Source organism: Eulemur rufifrons, chromosome 7 (genome assembly GCF_041146395.1).
Source record: "Eulemur rufifrons isolate Redbay chromosome 7, OSU_ERuf_1, whole genome shotgun sequence".
Classification (NCBI taxonomy): Eukaryota; Metazoa; Chordata; class Mammalia; order Primates; family Lemuridae; genus Eulemur; species Eulemur rufifrons.
The window spans coordinates 156,899,783-156,915,727 of record NC_090989.1 but is presented as its reverse complement, the minus strand read 5'-3'; the positions used below and the strand labels follow the sequence as shown (position 1 = coordinate 156,915,727).

At 59.9% G+C, this 15,945-nt stretch overlaps 1 protein-coding gene across 5 annotated transcripts in view; it reads right to left on the bottom strand.

The window, feature by feature from the left end:
* Positions 1–705: 705 nt before the first annotated feature.
* NISCH (nischarin) overlaps positions 706–15,945 on the bottom strand; it is a 34,475-nt gene continuing 19,235 nt past the window's right edge. Inside the window, exons 12-22 of one of the 5 annotated variants that reach the window (XM_069475802.1) lie at positions 15,126–15,239; positions 14,714–14,825; positions 10,249–10,373; positions 9,100–9,149; positions 6,403–7,812; positions 4,328–4,565; positions 4,109–4,249; positions 3,451–3,607; positions 2,876–3,004; positions 2,208–2,369; positions 706–1,905 (exon numbers count right to left, since the gene is read on the bottom strand). In XM_069475802.1, coding sequence (XP_069331903.1) covers positions 1,295–1,905; positions 2,208–2,369; positions 2,876–3,004; positions 3,451–3,607; positions 4,109–4,249; positions 4,328–4,565; positions 6,403–7,812; positions 9,100–9,149; positions 10,249–10,373; positions 14,714–14,825; positions 15,126–15,239 — 3,249 coding nt within the window. In that variant the 3' untranslated portion in view covers positions 706–1,294. The other 4 variants (XM_069475803.1, XM_069475800.1, XM_069475801.1 and 1 more) reach the window with 4 other exon arrangements.

The window sequence follows — 15,945 nt, the reverse complement described above, 5'->3', positions numbered from 1 at the left end:
GGTCCCCCAGGCCAGGATCCCCACTCTGCTGGCACCGATGGAAACTGGGGAGCAGGAGCAGGCCCAGGAGCAGGCCGGGAGCTGGAGCGGCCACTCCCCACTTAACCCTCCATAACCGCCTGGCCCAGGGGCCCCGAGGCTCCTCACTGGGCCAGGAGAGGTAAGAGGGGCTCAGGGACCCTGCTCTGGGGTAGGAACGAGGGGGGGGGGGCACAGGGGCTGGCATGTACCCTCCTCTGCCCGGGGCCACGTCCCCACAGGCCCTCCCCTACCACCATTCAAGGGCCATCTTGGTGAGACCTCCTGGCCCCCCCAGCGGCTATCCCATACTCCAGGCCTCACTGTCACAACACAGACTGCAGCTTTGGGTGGGCTGGGCCCAGGTGTGACACTCGAGGCCTGCAGGACTTAAGGAGGGTGGCATCCCTGCACCTCAGAGGGGCTGGTGTGTCCGGGTGCCTTGAGTTTCACACTCTTCTTTGCCCCGGGCTCATGGTAGTCTCTGGACAGCACGGCCCTGTCTAGAGAGGTCCCCTGGCCCTCCCCTTGTGCCAACAAGCACCTGGCCCCCGGAGGGCTGCTTTTTCCTTTCCCCCAACACCTGGCCCTCCCGGGTCTCACGGAGGGCCCCGCTGCCAACCGTAACCGGGCTGAAGCCCTGCTGCGACCCCAGGGACCCCTGAAACACAAGACCCAGACTGTGTCAAACTCTGCTTTATTGGGAGAGAGAACATAGGCAACAGGGATCACGCCTGGTGCTGGCAGCTCTAGGTCCCCTGCCCCCACCCCTCCTAGCCCAAGGCTGGGGGACACTCTTGTCCCCGGGGGGCTCTCCCACGCATCCGGACCAGGGGAGGCCTCCACTTTGAAACAGCACAGGCGCGGGAGCTTCCGATGTGCACTCTGCCACCAGCTTCGTGATTAGCAGCAAAATACCCACAATGACAGCGACAGCAACAAAGGACTGGACTGGACACTTCAGAACGTGTAAAAGAGTAAATCAGACCCACAGCGCCACGTGATAACAACGGTCCCACGACAAAAGACACGACACTGGTGTACCCAGCCACGCTACGCCAGGGCAGGCGACACCCCCGGGAGCGGCCGGCACACGCACGGCCCTGGAAGGGCACGGCGTTCTCACTCCCAGCGTTGGGATTAACTGAACACACACCTTCACATTCTGTGGGGACAGTCAAAATAAGGTACCAAAAGGAAAGAAAAAACATTTTTTAGAGAACAAAAAAAGCCTGCTTCCCTGCCCCCGCAGGCGCCAGGCTGGCCGTGCCCCCGGCTAGCCGGTGAGCTCCACGGGCAGCTCGCGGCCGCACAGGGCCTCCCACTGGCGGGCCAACAGCGAGATGAGCTTCTCTCGGCTCTCAGCGCTGGGGACAAACACCTGCCACTGGACCTCACGGCCCTGGCCAGCGCCGGCTGGGCCACCTGGTATCTCCCCAAAGTGGTCCAGGGTGACATTGCCCATGAGGTCGTGACCCTGCACGTCATCAAAGACGAGGGTGAGGGCCTGCGGGTAGGTCTGGTAGCCCATGAGCACTCGGTCCAGGTCCCGGACGCGGCGGCCATCGTCCAGCCGGTACCTGTCTCTCTGTGGCGGCTCTTTGGCAAACTCGGGCAGCGGGTAGTGGACATAGTCCTCATCCAGGAGAAAGATCTCGGCGCTGGTGAGCAGGAGCGTCTTGGGGCGCAGCGGGCCCCTGCAGCGCCCAGGCGGCGGCGTGCCCACCTGGAAGGCTTGCACGTACAGCAGGATGCTGAGGCCTGGCGCCTTCTCTGGGTCAGCCAACTTCTGGGCCACGATGAAGGTCAGGTCCCCGATCTCCTCCTCACTGGGGTAGGTGAACTTGACGCGGCTCGAGTGGATCAGCTCGTAGTTCTCCATCTTCCCTGCAGAGAGATGCCACAGGGCTGTAGCCTGGAACTGGCTCGTGGTGCAACTGGAAGCCAGTGGTCCCAAGCCACTCAGAGACCTGGCGTGAGAGAGGCAGGAGAGGGTGCTCCAAGCCCCCACGCTCGGCCGGAGCCCTGCCAGCCAGCAGCCCAGAGCAGCCGTGGACAAGTGCCTGCCAGATGGCTGTGGCAAAGCCCCACATAAAACCCTGACCCGCTAAGGGGGAAAAGAGAGGGACAGAGGCGGAGAGGCACTCGGGGCCATGATGTCTGCTGCAGCCTGAGCTGGACAGGGGTACCTGTGGTCTTGTTCCCAAACTCAGAGTAGAAGTCCTTGTCAACAGGCTCAGGTGAGGGCGTGCGTTCCAGCGAGGACAGCACGACCATGAGGTGCTGGAGGAAGCAGTGTGTCAGGTAGCTGTCCCGCGTCAGGCATGTGACCACCTGTGCTGGGGAGGAGCCTGCAGGAGAAGCGGCTGGTCATGGTCACAGCCCACCCCCACCAGAGCCACCTCTAGTCCCCAGCAAGTCTCAGCCTGGACCTGAAGCCCAGAAGGCCGGGCCAGGAGGGCCCACGTGGGAAAGCATCACGGGCCCGGGAAGGCAGCCATTTCTCGGGCCGGAAGGGCTGAGATATTTTTCTGGAAAGGGATACAGAAGCATTAGGGAAAGAGCTTAGCTTTCTCTCTTCAGGAAGTGTGAGTCAGAAACATCCTGCCCCCGAGCCCAGGGCCCACTCTGCTGTCCGGGCTGGCGCTTGCCGCACGTCCCGCCTCCTGCTCTGGGCCCTGGGCACGAGTTCTGCACCCTCAGCAGTTCCTGAGGCTGCTTCCTCCCGCCCGGGCAACTGACTCCTGAGCAGGGAGATAACTCTGCCTGTGATAACGCGCCCGCACATGGAAGGTGGAAGCCCCCTGGTGACACTGGCCTTCACCCTAAAGAGGACAAAGCACAGTGGGTCACTCACCCGTCAGCCGGAAATACTGGTCAAAAAGCCCAACGTTGACTGACTGCAGGTCGCCGAGTTTCAGAACAAAGCACTGGGAGATGTGGAAGGGACTGTTGTTGTAGTCAGTGTTTTTCTGATGCCAAAAATCTGTGATGGCGAGAAAGGGACCGAGTGTGGTGGTGGCCGTGGCAGGTGAGCACAAGGGTCCCAGGCGTGCCGCATGCCCAGCAGGGATGGATCCACTGGCCTGGCCTGCTGAAGCCTGGCGAGGCGCCGCCACTGCCTCCGTGTACCGGGCCACTGGCCGAGGCTCCCACCGAGGCCCCGAGGGGCAGAGGCTGCCCAGCCCCTCTTCGTAACGGCCAGTTCCCAAGCGCTGGGCCCTGGCTTGGTGTGTTCACCCCGTCTGAGGGCCCTCGTGACAACCCCAGGAGGGAGGTGCTGTTGCTATCCCCTCTCTCAGACAAGGACTCTCGGGCTACTGCAGCCAAGTCACTGCTGCCTGAGGCCACACAGTTGGCTCTAGACGCAGCCCCAGGCTGCCCCGGGCACCTGCCCCGAGCTCCCGAGCACCAGCAGGCCCTAGCGCCTACCCTGCAGCGGCTCTGAGAAGTAGCGGCGGAGGCCGTCGTGTAGCACAAAGTACACAGCCTTGGTGGAGAGCAGCACGCAGGCAGTCACCTCCAGCCCTGGGGTCTGGTAGAACACCACCGAGGACCACATGAGGTGCCTCAGTTCCTCGTTTTCAACCTGGAGAGAGATGGGCTAGGTTTGGGTCTGTGGGAGAGCAGGCATGTTCTGTTCTAGACCACGCCTGAAGACAGACCCAGCAGGGCAGCTCCCCCAGCACTACCTGTCAGCCCCACGGCCCTGGTGACCAGCACGACCCAGAAGCGGGCCCATGGCCTCAGCCACAGAGACGTGGGAAGCTCCTCTCATCAACGTACCTCTACATCCAGAAGCACAAAGGAAGTGTGGGGCGGGAGATGGGTATCGGGTAGGGTCTGCCTGGGGCTGGGGGTTGCACGGGGGAGGTAGGGGCAGAGGACAACTGGCTGGGCTGGGGGCAGCTCGGGGCCTCCCTACCTATGTCCTCAAAGCTGTGAGCAGCTAAGCTGGGGACCACATGACACGAGAGACGTCCAGAGACCTGAGGCTGACCCGAAGGAAGCCCGGCCTCTCCGTCAGTAGCAACCAGTGCCACAGCCAGCACTCACACATGCCAGCCCGCAGGAGCAGCCCAGGCCCTACCTCGGCAATGCTGCGGTGGAAAAGCTCGATGATGGCGCTCCCACGCAGGCTGGCAATGTGCCGGAGGGACGGGCAGGCAGGCAGGTGCGAGGGGATCTGATTCTCCTCTGAGGCGGACTGGATCAGGTGCTCGCTTGGATACTGGCTGGGGACCTCAGCTTGTGCCTGGGCCTCGGCTGGGGCTGGGGCTGGGGCTGGAGCCGGAGCTGGAGCCGGGGCTGGAGCCGGGGCTGGAGCTGGAGCTGGGGCTGGAGCCAGGGCTGGGGTCTCCACTGGGGCCTCTTCTGGGACCGCAGCTGGACCTGAGGCCTCCACTGGGGCTGAGGCATCTGTCGGAGCCAGAGTCCTTGCTGGGCTTGGGCCTGAACCTGCTGCCGGGGCTGGAGCTGGGACCTCCACTGCGGCCGGGGCTGGAGTTGGAGCCTCTGCTGGGGCCTCCTGGGGACACTGGTCATTGCTGCATCTCCCAATCCCCCAAAAAACACCAAATTACCAAATGGACCCCAAATGGAGATTCACCTACATGTGCAACCTCAGGTCACGAGGGGTCTACGTGCACTACACACCACCTGGAGGGCACCTGGACTTCCCCACCCGGTTCTCTAGAGGACAAAACGGCAGGGGGAAGTGTCCAGGCCCTTGCTCTTGGAAGGAAGATGGGCAGGTGGGGGCAGAGCAGGCCATCTGGCCCCCCACGGGTGAGCTGACCAGATACATGTGGCAAAGGCTCTTTGGACTGAAAACTCATTTTGAGAAGGTGGCAGGTGTTAGAATTGCCATTCCAGAGCCCAGAGTGCCAACTGAGGTGCCCAGGGCTGGGACCAGGGTGCATGTGGAGGGGAGAACAAAAACCCAGACTGCCCCTCAGTTTGGCTCTGGGGCGTCCTCATGTGGCCCAGGCTCTCGGCCCACCCAGCCACCACTGCACATGGCCACACCGGTCCGTTCCAGACACGAGACCAAATAATGCTCAGAACCTTAAAGCTCACAGAGGCTGAGGGGTTCCCTGAACAAATCCCACATGGCCACGCCCACGCCAAAGGGGGGTCCTTGGATGTCATCCTCTTAACTGGACCCAGCCTAGCTATCGAGAGATCCCTGCAGCTCTGGCCTTGCACTTGGCCCAAAACCCCAGGAAGCCTGTGGGCTGTGCTCCTGCCCTCCTGGAAGATGGCAGGGGTTGCATCTGCTGGGGGAAGTGGGGCACCCGGTTTCTGCATGCGGTCCTCACTGTGGGCAGGTTCCAGCCTTGGTTGGGGGAGGCAGGGAAACGGAGATGAGGGGCCCGGCACCCGAAGCCTCAGCATAGAGGAGAGGCGATGAGGAGACGGCCAGGCAGGGCCACCTGTGGCACGCGCTGCTCTGCAGCACCTGGAGGCACTAGGGGGGTCTCGAGCTGGGCACGAGAGGGGCACCAGACTCAGCCTGGAAGAGGCCAGGAGCCCTCTGGGAGCATCATCTGGGGGGCTGGTTGGAGGGAAAAGGCAGACCCCATGAGATGCTGAGGAGAGGCGGGGTGAGGACAGGGTCTCCGCCGTCTACCAGGATGGAAGGGAACATGAGTCAGACTGTGTCTCGGGACGGGAGGGCAGACAAATGAAGGGCTTTCTTCCCCGGGCTGGGGAAGCCCCGTGTCTGAAGCCAGGAAGCCAGCAACAGGAGGCAGGTCATCCATATGGGCACAAGGTCTCCCTCGAGCCCCAGGTGGGGGCAAGCTGTGGGGGACCTCAGAGGTCCCTCTACAACTGCACCCCAAGGCAGTCCTGAGGGAACCCGGGAGGGAGTCCAGGGGAAGCCAAGCAGGGCGGGTGAGGGAGGAAGAACAGGGACAGGGCTGCCATTCTTTCCTGCTCTGGACCTCGGCCCCCCCTAGAAGAAAGGGGCTGGGATGAGATGACTCACCCAGATCAGACATTCAGATCTTGCCTGGGTCCAGTGGAGCAGGGTGGCAGGGCCAGGGAGACAGCTCTCCTGGCCTCAGGGTGCTGCAGCCTACGACCCTCCCACGCATGGGTGGGAGCAGCCCCCTTGGCCTGCCACGCACTGGTGGCAGGAGCCTGGGCCAACCTGTTTTGTGAGAGGACAGCTTTCCTCTTCTATAGCCCTGGGCGATAAGGAGCAGCCTGGCACCCAGCCTGAGGCGGTTACGCTGGGGACAGGCAGGAACTGAGGAGCAGGAGAGTGGCCCTGCAAGAGCTGGCCCAACCCCGGGCCCACCAGCAACTGCTGCTGCTCAGAGATCACAACATGCCAGCCCATGCCCCTGGGTCCCCAAGAGCTGTGCTTCGTCTCACCTGGCCCTGCCCTCGGGAGGCTGGCCATCTGCGAGCGGTCTCTGGGGGCTGGACCCAGTTGCAGGGGTCTTGGCGATGACCACGGTCTTCAGGTCCTGCAGTGAGGCCCGCAGCTGGTTGTAGATGCGCAGAAAGTGGAACTTCTCATGGGGCAGCACGAAGATGGCGGTGACAAAGCGGTAGCCCACGAGCAGCTCGAGCACGTGGCCATCAGCAAAGGCACCCCGAGGCTGGGTGCAGCTGCGTGTGGGGTCCAGCAGCACGGTGGAGAGGGGCACACGACTGAGCTTGAAGCTGTTGCGGTTGCGACAGTTGTGGGTGCCACGGTTGGGCATGGGGTTGAAGTCGGCCTTGATGACGTTGAGGTGCTGGGGCGTGAGCAGTAGCCAGTAGGGGATGGCGGCAGACTTGACAGCCTCAGAGGGCGCACAGCAGGAGCGTCGCACGGCTGAGCAGAGCGTGCAGCTGGCCCACTCGATGTTGCCCGAGTAGTCCCCGGCAGCCGTCTGCACCATGCGCTTGTCGCTGTAGACCAGGTAGACGGGGAAGCAGCCCTGGCTGCGCTCCTGGCAGCCGCCGGCCACCTTGTAGAAGGTGAGCAGCTGGCGCAGGAACTCCTGCAGGCTGGTGTGGCTGCCGTAGAGGATGGGGCTGCATAGCATGGCCATGTGCTGTGGCGCGAAGCATGAGCGCAGGTCCACGTGGAACTCGTGCAGGTTGGCGGCGTCCGAGATGATGAAGAGCGTGTTCTCGCTGTGCCGCACCTTGAGCACCAGGCACAGCTCCGGCATGAGGAAGCCGAACTCGGTGAGGTCGCCGTGCGGGAAGCAGAAGACGAAGCGCAGGGACGAGAGGATGTGCTGGCTGCTGCCCCGCGACTCCTGGTGCGGGATCTCGAAGACGGCAATGCCGAAGTCGGTGAGCACGAGGCAGGCGGCAAACTGGCGGATGCTGCCCTGCACGTGGATCAGGAAGCACCACAGCACCTTGAGGATGCGGATGTGCTCCAGCAGGAAGTCCTCGTCCGCGCCCAGGGCCCACTCTAGAGCTAGGCGCTCCTCCTCAGCCTCCTCATCCTCTTCCTCCTCCTCCTCCTCTTCTTCCCCCCGGCCTCCTTCCTCCTCTTCCTCTGCATCCGGGGGCCCCATCTCAAAGTAGCGGTTCTCAGCAACATCCTCTTCCTCATCCTCGTCATCATCCTCCTCGCCCTGTTCGCCCTGGCCCTCCTCCCGCTGGTTGGCAGCCTCGATCCAGGCAGGCAGCTGCCGCTCGATGGCCTGCCGGATCAGCGTGCTCAGGCGCTGGATGAAGTCCTGGTTGGTGGCCGTGTAGCCGATGCAGGTAAAAGGCAGGAAGATGATCTGGCCGGACCCGGGTACCACCTGGACCTCTGGCTCTGCATGCTCTGGGCTGTGCGGGAGAGGCCAGCTCAGTGATGGGTTGCATGGGGACACCCTTGTCTCCCACGTCCAGAGCCTGTTGTTGTACCTTGGCCCAGAGGAACCAACCCATGGGTCTCTAAAGCCTTCTGTACAACCAAGCCTACTCTGGGACAAGGGCCCCGGTAGGGAGCAAAGGTGCTGACTGCTGGAAGGCTGGGGTCCCCATGCTTCCAGGGGCTTGGGCCACAGGCACTCAGTGCAGCTCTGCCCTGGGTTTGGGAACCTCTTCCTGTGTGACCCTGGGGAGGGTGACAGGAGAGCGCTGTGGAGTGCCAGGGACACATGAGGACTCTGCAAACCGTCCCAATGTTATACTGTCCAAACCCTACTGGTTCCCATGACAGAAGCGCCCCCACAAAGACTTCTCAGGCATTCGGACACTGCCGTGAGCCCCCGAGGAGTACTCCAGGGCAGGAACCCACGTGCTGATCAAGGTTCCCTTCAGGCGTACCCAGTGGCCTTCAGGGCAGGGAAGTGGGCTGGGGTGGGTCTTTCTTAGGACCTTGGCATTTAAATTCTAGCTCTTCTTGGCCACTGCAGCCCTTGCATATAGGATTAGAGTTGGGAAACTTCTATAAAGGCTCAGAGAGTAAGTATTTCAGGATTTGTGGGCCGCCCTTATGCACATGATCTTCTTTTCTAAACAGCCCTTTAAGAATGTAACTGTTGGTCGGGTGCAGTGGCTCACACCTGTAATCCTAGCACTCTGGGAGGCCAAGGCAGGATCGCTTGAGCTCAGGAGTTCAAGACCGGCCTGAGAAACAGTGAGACTCTGTCTCTATTAAAAACAGAAAAATTAGCAGAGCATCATGGCCCATGCCTGTAGTCCCAGCTACTTGGGAGACTGAAGCACAATCACTTGAGCCCCGGAGTTTGAGGTTGCAGTGAGCTATAATGACATCACTGCACTCTACCGGGGGCTACAGGGAGAGACTCTGTCTCAAAAAAGAAAAGAAAAAAGAACATAACTGTCATTCTGAGCTCACAGGCTGTAAAAAACAGGTTGTGGACCCAACAGGCCTCGATCTGCCCATCCCTAGTGTAAGATAACACGTGTCAGGCAGAATTTAGGAATTAGAATTTGGAAATAGACTAGAGAGCCCATCTCATTTGTGTTTATTTAAAGGAGGAAAAAGTACCGTGGGACTTCCGTGAGCGCTGTTAACAACACCAACTGGCCACCACGAGCCCACAGCTGAGCGTGTGCGGGCGGCTGTGCAGCCAGGCCCAGAATACCTCCCAACCTCTTCCTTACCTTGCACCGCCAACAGCTCCCGGCACGTCCCTTAACTCGTCAGAAGCCGCCTGACGGAGAAGGAAACACAGTCAGCCCCCACCTGCTGCAGCCCGCCCGGCACTTACTAGGTGCCAGACCCTGAGCCAGCACCCCGCCCTCCCTTACGCCCTAAGGAGGCACCTCACCACTCCCACGCTGCGCGTTACCCTGCCAGCACGCGGCAGGGCTGCGATTCCCACCCTGTCTGCCTGACTACAGCCCACACTCCCTACTCAGAGCCAGAGCCTCTCGCCACTCCCCAGGGATGTGGTGTCCAAGGGTCCAGGTGGACAGTCTACCAATTTGGTCCAGCTATAGCTGGCCAGCAGGGGACACGCTGAGTAGAGGCAGTGCAGCCCAACAGTCTCTGTGCACTGGGGGAGACCTAGGGCTTGGGAACCCACGGCTGTGTGACCCAGGGGAGGGTGACAGGAGAGTGCTAAGGAGCACTGGGGACAGACGAGGACTCTGCAAACCGCCTGGGTGTCACACAGCCATGACCCTGTGCTGCTGCAGAGCTGGGACTGGAGGGAAGTCCAGGCACTTAAACACACTCCCAAGCACACAGCTCCTGCCTTCCTCCTTTCTCCTCCCACAGCACAGGAAGGGGCTCTGGGACCCTGAGCAGTAGCCACAGAGGAGGTACTGGAGTCACACTATGTCCCAGACCACCGGGGTGACATCTGGGAAAAGGCAGAATGGCCCCAGGGGTGCCACGGAGTAGAGGAGAAACTTCCTGATGGGGAAACCCCTGACAAGGGCCTTCAGAACTGCCCTCCCCAGGGGAGTGTGCTCAGGGGAACTCAAGGGTCATCTGCCTTCTGCCTGGCCCCCAGGGCCCAGTGAGAGAACTGCCTGTTCCCATCAACAGAGAGAGAGAGGAGAGAAGAGAGAGAGAGAGGAGGCGGCGGAGAGGGAGGGCTGAGCACAAACCCTTAACCGCTGGATTTGTCAAGAAGACTCAACTAGAGACAAGTCCAAGAGAAAGGCCGCGTGGTCAAAGTACACCAAACCCTGGGAGTTTGGTGCTCTGTCTCCAGCCAGGCCACTTCCTACTGCAGACAACTTCAGGCAGGAGAGTTGGTCTGGAGAGGTTAACGGTCCCCAGGAGCAGGAGGAGGGCATTACCTGTCCTGCAGGGATGGATTCCAAGGAATCGGAGCATTCCCGGGCAATGGGCCGGTCCTCGGGAGTCAGACTGTCGGTGGACGAGAGGCTGCTGGCCAGGGCCTCCTCCTGCACGAACATGATTCCTGGAGAGACCAGGGCGGGCAGGTGGGGTGGGCGGGGTGGGGAGAGCAGCCATTCAACAAACAGGGCTGGGCCCCTAGGGCTACTGGCGTAGCCGGGGGCTAGCCAGACCCCAAAACCCAGCCACAGGGTACAGAAGGAAATGTTAACACAGAAATCTCAGAAAACCTCAAGAAAGAGCAAACGACTGCTTATCTAATCTCAGAGTAGGGAAAGGCTTTCTGAGCATAAATGCAACAGAAGAAAGACTACTATAGACAAATTTTTTAATAACCAAGATAAGTTCAAATCAAATGAAATGAGAAAAAAATTGCTTGCAATATTTGACAAAGGTGTGTATCTTTGGTCTATAAAAAGCTCTTACAGATTACAAAAATGGGGGAAGGTTAGAAACCCCATGAAGAGACTGCAAAGGACGTGAACAGACATTCCGCAGAAGAAAAGCCAACAGATATAACATGAAAAAAATGCTCACCCTTACAGGTACACAAAGAAAGGCAAGTTGCAACGAAAGACTAGTTTTGTCTCTCACTTTGGCGAAAGTCAGACTGACTGCAGCCTGCCCCAGCCTCACTGGGCAGAGGTGGGTGCTGGGGCGTGAGCTGGCCCAGCCATCGGGAGAGCAGTTGGGCGATGCGTCCACCAGGAGTCTTAACTGTGTTCACTCCTGGAGCATTTTCCCAGTGACATGTGACCCCATCCCCAGACCTGACATCTCTGCAGGGCTCACAGAAAGTGCAGACTTGTTTCCTCCAGGGCTGCTGAGTACACGCCGAGCCTGCGCCCAAAGGCCGTTCCCACTGACCTGCCCTGGAGCCACCTCCATGGAGAGTGGCACTCTCATGCGCCCTGGAAATGCACGGTGTCCTCAAACCCTGCTGAGGCTGTTTAATGAATACAGCCTATCTGGACCCATTAATTCACTCCAGATAATTTCTAGATGGGTTGAGAGAGAAACCTTTTGTTAACGTGTTCCTAACCGCAGGTAGCTGCGTGAACACTGGGCATCAGCCCCCAGTTTCGCCGAGGTCTACAGGAGCCCTAAGCACGCCGGCATGGCCTGGTTCACCACCAGTCACCATGGCCCAATGCAATGACCCTGAGCCCTGAGCGCCCTACAGGTCATGAGACATTTGTCCAGCTCAGCTGCTGCCCAGGACAGGACAACTCACAGTCCAGGTCCTCTGCCCGTGGGCCAGGGAGGCAGGAGGCCCAAGCCCAGCACCCCTACAAAGCGAAGCAGCGGGGGCTACGCACAGGCAGGAGGTCAGCAAGCACACGGCCACGCACACAGGGCCGCCCACGAAGCACCTGACAGGGCCTCCCCCAGCCCCTTCCAGGCTTCTGCCTGTGCTGCCGATCCCTCCTGGAATCCTCCCTTTCCCACCAACATGTCAAATGAGATTCAGCTCAGACACCACCTCCACTGCAGCCTTTCTCTGTTCTAGACATTCTACAAATGCCCCAGACCATTCTGCCCTGAGCTCCCTTGGGCATACGGTTCATCTTCCTAGTGGCTCCAAGTTCTTCAGGGGCCCTGTCTTGGTCATCTTAGCGCCCCCCACTAAGGATGCAGGAAAGGGAAGCCCTTCCCAACCATGTTTGTGGGGCTAAGAGCAGTGCTAAGCACCCCCCAGCATAAGCTCATGCATGCCTCTCATTATGTATTTACCACATTTCATCAAATCTAAGATGCGGGGATGTGGTGCCATCTTGGTCTTGGCAGAAGGTGTCCACAGAAGGTTGCCCACGATTCCATCACGAATACCAGCTGGCTGACCGCAACTTTGAGACGCCACTGACTGAAAGACGCATCTCAATTTCAGAAGTCAAAAGGTGGAAATGTGTGCATCTTAGAATCGATGAAGTAGGGTGTGTCCACTTTAAAGTTGCGAAGACAGCTTCAGAGAGGCTACAAGTTGCTCGAGGTGACACGGCCAGGAAGTTGGGATGCAAACTCGGCTGACTGCCCCGTGCCTGCTCCTAACCATCTCTCTACACAGCCCTCTCTCAGCTGCGGGCCTGGCTGGGGAATCAACCCTGGCATTTTGCCTGCCGGCCCGCCCCCGTGACATGACAGCTGGCTACCAGCGCCTGTGACCACCAGAGGCCAGGTGTTTTCGTCAGTGCCCGCTTCGGGCAGGCCCCGAGCACCCAGTTCCTCTGCAAGTAGGCGCCCTGCTATAGAACCAGGCTGGGAGCAACAGGCATCGGTTAGCAAAGCCGCTCCCGCATGGGAGAAACCCCTGCCCATCCAGGCAAGATCCAGTAACACACGGCTGAACAAAACACGTGTGGATGCCTCTACATTAGTGAGAAAAAAACCAACATTTTCTTGTCTCTACCCACCCAAGCCCTGTTTGCACACGAGGAAATGTGGACAGGGACAGTCTGTCCACTTCCTTCCTGGACCACGGCCTATACAAACAAGTGGTCAGAAGGGGCCACTCAGCAGATGGAACAGGGGACATCAGGAGAGTCCTCAATGGGGGTCCAACCTTTGTTGTTTCTCAGCAAAAGGAAAGAGATGTGCACGCACACAGAGACATCCAGTTCGGTTTTATTTATAAGAGGTGCAAATCTGGAGACAGCGTCTAGAAGCCCAGTGACTAGGGAGGGGACAGACGACAGAGCACCACTCCGTGGAGTGTCCCCAGGGTGTGGAGGGCAGTGAGGAAGGAGGAGCTGAGGCTGGTGGCGAGGCTTCCCTGCCAGAGCAGGGGGCTGCCTGCAGCCGCAGACTCGGGGAGTCCTCCCCCCGCCCACCAGGGCCTGCGCCTGGCCGGCTGGGTCTCTGCTTGCTCCTTCACTCACTCACTCACCAACAAATGCTCAGGGAACCCTGCATCCCTGGCCTCAAGGACCAGACACATCTCCCTGTGCCCAGAAGCCTACTGTCCCATGGCTCCTTCACGGGCTCGCCAGTGCTGTGGGGCCGCAGAGAGGAGCTTGGCCCAGCCACAGGGACAAGGAAGGGTCAGGGAAGGCAGGGTCAGGAGGCAGGGTCAGGGAAGCTTCCTCATAGCGACACAACCCTCCCCCGCTTTTATGTAAAAAAAATACAACCAAAAATTCTCAGTTAAGAGTTTGACAAAAACCTGGGCACCTGTAATCCCAATACTCTGGGAGACTGAGGCAGGAGGATCGCTTGAACCAGGAGTTTGAGACCAGCCTGGGCAACATAGTGAGACCCCGTCTCTACAAAAAATTAATAATAATAATAAAAAGAGCTTGGCAAAAGCAAAATGGGCAGTCACTGTGGCTCCTAACCCACCATTCCACGCTCATGAATTCTCTTCCGCATCTCACGGTCACCACCTTGGCATGCTGCTTGGCGCCAGGCCTCTGCCTTAACGTGAGCACTTCTCCCTCTTCCTGCCCAGTCCTCTCCCTGCTGGACGCTGCAGGGCATCTGTGCCACCGCTGACTCTCCCTCTCCTCCGACGGTTGAGCCACAGCCCGTGTTCTGGCAGCGGCGAGCCTTTCACCTCCCCATGCCCAGTATCGCATCCCTCCAGGAGAAAACCCCACCAGCAGGATTACCAGGTCAAGGGGTAGGAATGTTTTTCTGGCTCTTAAAACATAGGGTCAACTGTTTTCCCAAGACCTCACACCAAGTTCTGCGTCTCCAGGAGCCTGGGCAGGCAGCGTTCTTTCCTGCGTGTCCCGAGCCTTGGCTCCACTCGGGACGGCACACCCTCCCCTCTTCCGTGGGGCCGGGCCGGCAGACACGCTCATGGGACCTGCTTCACTCACTCATCTCCGAGGGTGCCTGGGTTCAGAGGTGAAAGCCCTTTGAAAACGCTCAGACAGTGGGCAGGTGAAAAGGACTGGTCTTCCATGGGTCCACGGGAACACACAGCCCATCCTGGTCCCACAAACACTATGTTTTGGGGCCAAGTCACACCACGAGAGCCACAGAGATGAGGCAGTGATAAAAGCAAGCTCTCCACGCAGGGATCAGGGCTCCAGACTCAACAAAGTGGCAAGGAAGGCCTGGCTTTCCATTGACAAGGAGCCGACCTGCCCGCGCTGCTGGCGGGGAACAGGTCCCACGAGCCAACAGCCCGAGCCTATTCAAAGGGCAGCCTCAGGGCCCATGAGACACCCCACGGTATCCGAGAGGAATTAGGTGTGGGCGTCAGAGCACTTGTGAGTCCTCATCAAGCAAACAGAACTGAAATCAGGCTGGGCACCCCCACCATGTGTCCCTGAGAGGAGCCATCTGCGGACAGCACTGCCCTCCCTGTGTCTGACCCTGCAGCAAGCAGGTGCTGGCATCTCTCCCCCAACCCCAGCCAGGGCTGTGGCTCCACTAGGAGCAAGATACACACACGATTACCTTGGTTGGAGAGGATGGGCTGGGGCAGGGAGGCAGAGGTGGGAGCCACGGTGGGAGGGGAGCTGCCGGGTCTGACGCAGGTGGTGGCCGAGAGCCGGGAATCCTCACCAACCTGAGGAGAGAGCTGAATCAGCCGGGAGAGAAGGGAAAGCTCGGGAAGAACAGAGCTCCACAAGGCCAGGGATGTGAGAAGGGACGAGCTTGGAGGTTCTTACAAACCCGTGATGCCGAAGATGGTTCTGCCTAATCCTTACAGCAGTACTATCACTGTCCCCACCCCACAGATGGGATCGGAGGCCCTGCCTTGCCCAAGGTCATGCAGCCGGGGAGTGGTGCAGCTGGGACTCAGCAGCCCGAGCAATCGCACAGCCTAGCTCCCCACGGCCCCTCCCACCTCCCACTCAAAACCCACCTTCTTCTCCGGGTTGCTCAGTTTGGACTTGACCTCCTTGGCTTTCTGAATTGCTTTTAGCACTTCCACGGTGTCTAGCTCCTTCTCTGTGGTCACTGTGTCATCCAGACAGACCTAGACAGAGTCCAGAAAGTAGCATGGGGACTGACAGGCATGGTTGGGGGAGAATGGCGGGGCCCTGTCGAGTGGGCACGAGCACCGCTGTGGGCCAGGCCCCACGAGGACCCAGCGTGCCAGGAGGCTCCTCACTCCCACAGAATTGAGCTGGCAGCGCCTTGGAGGGGCCCAGGAAGGTCCCACACTGCCTAGTCTGTCTCAGGGAGTCCCTCTCCAAGAAGGGGAGGCAGCAGCCTCTGGGGTGGCTGGGACTGGAAGAAGAGGGTGACTTGAACTAAGCCTCTGGTTACAAGCAGATTGCAGATCATCCAAGATCGTGGGGAGAGACTTCTGGGCAGGGGAACCGAAGGGCAAGGGCACAGAGAGTGGCAGCAGAGGGCAGGGGGGCCCTGCCCGCGTGTGCGGGAGGGGGCCATGGGCAGGCTGGCTGGCAGGCAGGCTGGTGGGCAGTGTGGTTGGACAAGGGAAGGTCCCAAGGGCCTGGACAGGAGCTGACACCTTGTGGCCTGGGAGCCTCCCCAGGTCTAGAGCCCAGAGGGGAGGAGGAGATGGCATCTTGTGAAGACTATCTTGGTGACAGTGTGGAAAAAGGGGCACTTGGGGCCAAAAAGAGGCAGTGGAATGCTAATAGACACCCAGGTATCTTCTGTCCTGGGATCTGGGAGAACAGCGGCTCCAAGGGCCAGTCAGCACTCGGGAGGGG